Here is an 8,198-nt window from a genome sequence, read left to right as displayed (position 1 = left end):
TCACATCAATCAGTGAAAAAGGCAGCCGCAATCAATCACCGATCTACATGTTGGATCACCTCATCAGCACTTGCCCAACCGAGCCTCAGGCAATGTAAATGCCAGTACCACATGGCCATTAATTATATGATATGGGATACAGCAGAAGATAATCAAAATGTAACTCCCCTTCAAGTAGATCCTTTGTATGTTGTTTTGGTGGGTTATGTAGTGTGATGGTCAGATCTGTTTGGATCATCCATGCACCACCTCTTAAAGGCATGGTCCAGGATTAAAAAACACACAGCTGCGTACTTGTGCCACACAAGCGTACAAGTTGTGTGTGATTTTGCAATTCTTTTCTTTATTAAATGGCAATCATGGATGGATCCATGGACAGGTGTGGGGGTGTTTGTGGAAGCAAGAAGCCATGTTTTTGTAAGCCTAAACAACCCCTTTAACGTTTAGATGGAGTCATGGAAGAGCAAGAGCTGTTTGGTAATCCGGACATCTATCTACATTGCGTTGTGTGATGTGTCGTGTTCTTATAGTAATAATAATGGAAGGTTGGCATTTGCCAAGATATTGTTCGATCCTTGACCGATAATGGACGTCGTAAAATCACAACAGCACAAACCAGTCATTTTTAGAAGTGTCTATTTGCTTTTGTAAGGACAACAGCATAAAGGACCACAACAATAATGATCATGATGACCCCGATGACTGTGGCAGCGATATTCAGGTTAAAGGCTGTGCGGGAGTTCTTGGTGGCCGACATCATGTCATTCTGTTGAGTAGCATCGCGGGTCTGTGAAGGAAAAGGAAAGATTTATTAATGGCGGAGGAAGCGGCAAAATCCTTGAGCTACTTATATCTGTTTTTAGGACTATGGCAAAGTAACCAAGCCACATAGGCCCCCCTGCCATACCAGACCCTTCAGACGCTGGGGTACTGGTCTGGGACTAACCAGCATCAGGATGTTGAGTGCGTACATGTACAAGGTCCTCCTGATGTTGGCTAGTGTGACTATTTAGAAAAGCCACTACGAAAAGTACAATGTTCTACTCGCAACCTGATGTAGACATTGAAGAGGCGGCAGCACCAGCATGGGCACAAGATCTTATTAGCAGCTGATAGTAGGGGGTGTTGAGAGTCAGCTACTACCCCCCACTGGTCACACAGTGATGGCCGATCCTAAGGAAGGATCCTGGATAGGGTTGAGCCGATCTTGAGATTTCAGGATCGTTTTTAAAATCCGATTTCCGATCATTTTCCATCTGATCCTGATCCCATTTCCGATCCTAATGCAAGTCAATGGGATTTTTTTAATGATCGAAAATCAGATTTTAAAAATTATCCTATTCACTACAAAGCATGGAGTCCAAAAATTGAAGGCTTCAATTTTTGGACTCCATGCTGTGTAATGATTAAAAAATCCACCGTCTACTTAGTCCCCACTGCTGTCCGGTTTCCTGCACAGAACTGCTGCCGCCTTCCCTCCCAGTGTGTACGCCGCTCCCCGATGTTCTCTGTCCGCTTCTCTCCTCTCTCATTCAGACCCCAGCAGAGCGCCGTATGCGCCCCCACCTCCCTAGTGAATCACTCATGTCTCCCCGCCCTGTATCCGCCCACCCTCTCCTAAGCCACAACAAGCCCTGCCTACTCCCAGTATCAGTAACACCAGCCTAGGGAGGTGGGGGCGCACACGGTGCTCTGCTGGCGTGTGAATGAGAGAGGAGAGGACAGAGAACAACGGCCCGGTGCTCTGGAGAGAGGCAGCGGTTCTGTGCAGGCAACTAGGGTTGAGCAATCGGGATTGGAATTCCGTTCCCGATCTTTTTTAGGAGGGATCATAACCCGATCGCCAATCGGGATTTGATCTTTTCCGATCCCGATCGCTCAACCCTAATCCTGGATAACCCAATAATGAATTGTGCCCGAGGTTTCCGCAACACAACGTGTTGCTCACACCAGCCGCGCCCTTAGAAAATATTCCTACAATTGTATACATTTGGGGATCTGGTCTAGAGTCTGAATTATTTTGGAGGTCTAAATTAATTTTGGGGGTTTGATCTGGGATCCAAAATAATTATGAGGATCTGGTCTGGTCTCGCTCTGAATTAGTTATGGGTTCTGGTCTAGGGTTTAAATTAATTTTGTGGGTCTGGCCTGCAGAATCTGCGGTAAGATCGAACAGGCCATTTTTTTTTCTAGTGTCTTGTTTCAATTGGTTTCAATGGGAAGCAATATGAGGTAAGAAATACGGTGCAAAATCAGCGCCAGATTCCAATGTGTGAACACGGCCTCATTGTTAGTGCAATAAACGCTTTCATCTGTAGTACTGCAGAAACTGAGTGGGGCCTAAGAGATACACACACACACACATATATATATGTACAGGGGGGTAACTAGCAAAGACTGGGCCCCATGGAAAACTTTTATCTTGCCCCCCACCCCGACACATGGTATAATGCACCCCCTTCATGGCATAATGCCTCATTTACATACAATATAATGTCCTCCATACAGTATAATGTCCCATATTGACCCCCGTACACAGTATGATAACAAACAGCAGCTGCTTACCTGGCCCTGAATTAGGGGATTTAGTCTGGGGTCTGGATTCATTGTTTGAATCTAGGTTCTGAATTATATATGGGGTTCAGGTCTGGGGTGTGAAATAATTATAGGAGTCTGGTCTGGGGTCTAAATAAATTTTGTAGGGCTTGGTTCATGCCAGGAGGCGCCGCCTGCAGCGACAGTCTCTTGTTACCTCATGGCAGGTTGACCACTAAGTCATTGGTCATGAGCGAAATGTCTGCTTTAGCTTCTACAAGGGTCTCCACCTAGTTTACTAGTGAAAAAGAATCCAATATCAGGACTTTGAGCTACTGTTAACATAGAATAATCTAATAATATGAAGTGTTTTTGCACTTGGGGGGTGTTCACATGTAGGAATTTGACTCGAAATTCTCAAATTCTGCCTTACATGGAGGAAAATGGTGAGGAATTCGGTGAGGAATTTCAGCGCTGAAAAAAACTCTCCCATTGACTTCAATGGGTTCTCCAATCTCAGCTCTCAGAAAAAGGAACCCATTGAAGTCAATGGGAGTTTTTTTTTTTTCAGCGTTGAAATTCCACACCAAATTCCTCACCATTTTCCTCCGTGTGAATGGACCCTTAGCTGAAATAATCTACTAGCAGAACGTCTGAACTCCCATTGAAATGAAAGCGATGCAGAACATACACCTTTTACTTCGGGGCAGAGTTTATCAAAATTCGCTCATGGAATTTTCAATTTGGCCCTGCCCAATGAAGGCAAAATAGGCAAATACAGTGGCACTCTTGTCCAAATACAGAGTCAAATTCAGCGTCAAAATCAACTCCAAATTCAGCTTCAGAATCCTACATGTGAAGTTATGCTAGGTTTACACCTACGTTCAGGTTCCTCTTCTTTGGACCTGTTAGGAACCCGAAAAATGGAAACCCAATCCGCTTAAAAAGTGGAAATCGATAGATCCCATAGACTATAATGGGGTCCACCCGGTTTCCGCCCGAAAAATGTGGAGATTAAAGTGCTGCATGCATTTTTCAAGCAGAATGGGGAATGGAATCCCTAACTGTGAATCCAGTCTAAGTAATGGAAGGGACAAATAACCCAGCAGCACAGAGCATTTCAGAAAAGGAGTGTGCTGATCTTTTCACCCACATAGCAGAGGGAGCATAATTGTTGCAGGAGACGTGAGCATCTTGTGCGGGATCACAAGGGTTAAATAGTAGGTCTCCAACATCTCCGAATATTTCAGGAAAGCAGAGTGCTGAGCTTTCGGGAGGTCACTGGCTGATAGTTTACGTCTGCGTTGCAGATTAATTAGGAGTCTCCGTCATGAATTCCGTTATCAGTGCCAGAAAAAATAACGCATCGTACGGCGCTATTGTTTCTCCTAAACTGATGGAAACCTGGCAGACCCCACTGCTAGTCAAAGGGGCTCTGCTGGATATCACTGATGTCTGCTGCAAGACGGACTCGCCACTCATGTAGAACAAAAATCCGAATGGGAACCTAGCCTTATATTGTTGGGGGAGCAGAGGTTTGCAGCAGCACAAAGTATTTCAGGAAAAGAGTGTCATCATGTAGTGTCCAAGTCGCATAGTGGAAGATGCAGGGCTTAGTATATCAGAAATGGAGTGTAAGTACGGGATCAGCGAGGACGGGGCAGGGTGACAGGATATGAGGGGGGCAGGAACCAATGGTGTTTTTGTTTTTGCCTGAACGAGCGAAACCTACTGAGAGAAGCTGCCTAAAAACATGGGAAAGGGAAGACGAACCAGCCCCGATGACACTGGAGCAACGCACACCTCCATCTCCTAATCTGTCTGTGAACATTACCCCCAGCAATTTTCTCGCCTAACCATAAAAAAAGGATAAAACAAAAATATACAAAAACTTGGGGCAACACAGTGGCTGAGTGGTTAACACTGCAGCCTTGCAGTGCTGGTGTCCTGGGTTCGAATCCTGCCAGGAACAACATCTGCAAGGAGTCTGTATGTTCTCCCCTTGTTTGCGCGGATTTTCTCCCATTCTACAAAGACATACTGATAGGGAAAAAAATGTACATTGTGATCCCTATATGGGGCTCACAATCTGCATTAAAACAAAACCAACGAAATTGCAATGCAAAATCACACCCATCAAGTAACCGTAAACCAGTGCAAAAGACCAAACGGCAAAAAAATCCAAAAAAGTAAGCAAAAGGCACAAAAAAATATGCAATGGGAAAAAGAAATAAAAAAATAGCAAGAAATGTAAAGTAAATGTTAAAGGAATGCAAAAAAATCACAAAAAAATCAAAATAAAATGAGTAAAAATAATCCAAACCTATAACCCATCCTACAAAAAACAAGTACCTATATGGCCATGTCAATAGAAAAATGTAAAAGAAACAAAAAAAATAGCTTGGAGCTAAAAATGGTTAAATAATAGAAAGCATACGAGGTAATAAAAATGAGGAACTTGAGTTTTTGCAGTTACCTTGATGGAAAAGATCAAAGCCACGATTCCAAGGGGCAGGCAGCAGCAGATCAGATTCAGGATAGACCAGATCAAATAATCCTTCTGTGGGGTCCGGTAAGTCCCGGGCTGCTCGGTCACCACAGTTGATGTTGGTTGGTACATCTTCTTTCTCTTTCCTTCTCTCTGCAGTTGCAGTAGACTTGTGTGAGGCTCCGCTGCTGCTTCTGCTCTGCACACACTGCCCTGGTCAGTTTTATATATAGGCGTGGAGTCAAAGAGAACAGAAGTGGTATTGCATATTTTACAAGATTTCTTAAAGTGCACCTTTCCCTGGCAGCTGGCCTAGGAGGACAAATTTCACACTGTAATAAAGTTGACGTTGGCTCAGGGGTTAGGACTGAAGTCTTGCATCACTGGAGTCCTGGGTTCAAATTTGGGCAAGGGCAACATCTGCATGAAGTTTGTATGTTCTTCCTGTGTTTGCTTGGCTTTCCTCCCACACAACAATAATATACTGATAGGTAAATTGGCTCCCCCTGAAAACTGACCCTTGTGGGTGTTGGGGATGAGCGCCTGTATGGCAGCCAACTCCATAATGCTCCTTGTGCATGAGTCTCCATGAGAAAAGCACATTCCAAATGTTTGTCATTGTCATTACGACTAGAGATGGGCTCGAGTCCCTGGTTCATTTTGGGACAAACAAATTTGGTACAAACCACATTTCTTAAAGACATTGTGTAGAACATATTTAGGGCTCCTAGAAACCTATCTATAAAACATAGTGTATGACACTGTCAGGGCTCCTAGGAACCTATCTATAAAACATAGTGTATGACACTGTCAGGGCTCCTAGGAACCTATCTATAAAACATAGTGTATGACACTGTCAGGGCTCCTAGGAACCTATCTATAAAACATAGTGTAGAACACTGTCAGGGCTTCTAGGAACCTATCTATAATACATAGTGTATAACACTGTCAGGGCTCCTAGGAACCTATCTATAAAACATAGTGTAGAATACTCTTAGGACTCCTAGGAACCTATCTATAATACATAGTGTAGAACACTGTCAGGACTCCTAGGAACCTATCTATAATACATAGTGTAGAATACTCTTAGGACTCCTAGGAACCTATCTATAAAACATAGTGTATGACACTGTCAGGGCTCCTAGGAACCTATCTATAAAACATAGTGTAGAATACTCTTAGGACTCCTAGGAACCTATCTATAAAACATAATGTAGAACACTGTCAGGGCTCCTAGGAACCTATCTATAAAACATAGTGTAGAATACTCTTAGGACTCCTAGGAACCTATCTATAAAACATAGTGTAGAATACTCTTAGGACTCCTAGCAACCTATCTATAATACATAGTGTAGAACACTGTCAGGGCTCCTAGGAACCTATCTATAATACATAGTGTAGAACACTGTCAGGACTCCTAGGAACCTATCTATAAAACATAGTGTAGAATACTCTTAGGACTCCTAGGAACCTATCTATAAAACATAGTGTATGACACTGTCAGGGCTCCTAGGAACCTATCTATAAAACATAGTGTAGAATACATTCAGGGCTCCTAGGAACCTATCTATAAAACATAGTGTAGAATACTGTCAGGGCTCCTAGGAACCTATCTATAAAACATAGTGTAGAATACATTCAGGGCTCCTAGGAACCTATCTATAAAACATAGTGTAGAACACTGTCAGGGCTCCTAGGAACCTATCTATAAAACATAGTGTAGAACACTGTTAGGGCTCCTAGGAACCTATCTATAAAACATAGTGTAGAACACTGTCAGGGCTCCTAGGAACCTATCTATAAAACATAGTGTAGAATACATTCAGGGCTCCTAGGAACCTATCTATAAAACATAGTGTATGACACTGTCAGGGCTCCTAGGAACCTATCTATAAAACATAGTGTAAAAAACCCTTAGGCTGAATAGTGAGGAGGAAAGCCGGTGGCTCCTGACAAGAGACTTCATGTCCACCCAGATGCACCTGTAATGACCAAAAGAAAGGTTCTTCTGCTAGCCCTCTGTGAGGAAGAAGAGATCAAGGACTTACCTGTATCCTGGTGGTAGAGTCTGTTTGGATACAACTCCAAACCTACTTCCTTTTTCTATCTATTCAATCAGTTATCACCTTCCTAGTTCTGGTTGTTGTTATGTAAATTGGAGAAGTCATCCTTCTTCTTCTGGTTGTTGTGTACATGGGACAATTCTTGACTTACAGAAGAACCATGTAACTGGTCCAACTGGAAAAAGTTCAGGCTGAGCATCACAAATGCACTGTATGGCATGGGATATGGACATAATGCAGATATTGTTCAGGAACCCAGAACTATTGTATGTATGTTTTTGTAATTTTGTATACTGTCACTTTGTGTGTTTGGATTTTGGGATGATATGATAAGCCTACACATTTTATATGTGTGCATGTAGGCACCTCGTATATGTACAGAAATACATACACTGGCAGACTCCAGTTAGCTCCTATTTACATATAGGTCTGTGACCTGCACATATATGTGGATGTGTAGAATATATGGGCTGTTGGGTGTCTATGTGTACCTAGACCAGTGTTAGCTTTATTAGTTTCATGTTGCTTACACATTTTGGATATAGACACTCCAGATATACTGTAGGTGTGGGTCACAGTGGGGCAGTGTGTTTGAGATATACATAACTCCCGTATTAATCTTCCTTTAACAGACCCTGAAAGATGGGGGAACCACCCAAGATTCATTTTATTTCGGTTCCAGGTGGCTTAGGTCCAAGTCCAATACAAAACCGGATGTGAAATTATTATATTCTGTGGTCTCTTCAGACAAGATGACATGGGCATGCCGAGCGTTATGACATCATACATTAAGCGTTCCCATGTGACCACTTTGGCCTAATCACAAGCCTCAATGGTGACCTCAGACACATGATGTGACCTGGAGATCGCTGGAGGCCCAAGAGAGGTGAGTATATATTTTTTATATTTGTATCACCTCCCCTGGGCCTCCACCTTCTATACACTGGGGTGTGAAGAGACCCCATAGTATAATTATTAACCACAACTAGAGATGAGCGGACACTAAAATGTTCGAGGTTCGAAATCCGATTCGAACAGCCGCTCACTGTTCGACTGTTCGAACGGATTTCGAACCCATTATAGTCTATGGGGGGAAATGCTTTTTTCAGGGG

At 43.1% G+C, this 8,198-nt stretch overlaps 1 protein-coding gene across 1 annotated transcript; it reads right to left on the bottom strand.

Moving 5' to 3' along the window:
- Window positions 1–619: 619 nt before the first annotated feature.
- On the bottom strand, window positions 620–5,682 carry LOC142210119 (uncharacterized). Its single transcript, XM_075279145.1, has 3 exons — window positions 5,542–5,682; window positions 5,012–5,335; window positions 620–787 (listed from the first exon to the last, which is right to left on the bottom strand). Exons 1-3 carry the CDS (start codon window positions 5,680–5,682, stop codon window positions 626–628), a joined length of 627 nt encoding a protein of 208 aa, XP_075135246.1. The 3' UTR covers window positions 620–625.
- Window positions 5,683–8,198: the final 2,516 nt, after the last annotated feature.

The sequence above is a fragment of the Leptodactylus fuscus genome, chromosome 6 (assembly GCF_031893055.1).
Source record: "Leptodactylus fuscus isolate aLepFus1 chromosome 6, aLepFus1.hap2, whole genome shotgun sequence".
NCBI classification, from domain to species: domain Eukaryota; kingdom Metazoa; phylum Chordata; class Amphibia; order Anura; family Leptodactylidae; genus Leptodactylus; species Leptodactylus fuscus.
The sequence above is the reverse complement of the archived record's forward strand: the minus strand, read 5'-3'. Positions and strand labels throughout refer to the sequence as shown.

Bases quoted from the DNA above. Each gene is read 5' to 3' on its own strand.
- LOC142210119 (XM_075279145.1), bottom strand. From the start codon at position 5,682: ATGAACCAGGGACTCGAGCCCATCTCTAGTCGTAATGACAATGACAAA. The intron at 5,336-5,541 runs GTCAGTTTTCAG...TTGTCCTCCTAG, and splicing joins CATCCCCAACACCCACAAGG to GCCAGCTGCCAGGGAAAGGT. The intron at 788-5,011 runs GTAACTGCAAAA...TTTCCTTCACAG, and splicing joins CTTTGATCTTTTCCATCAAG to ACCCGCGATGCTACTCAACA.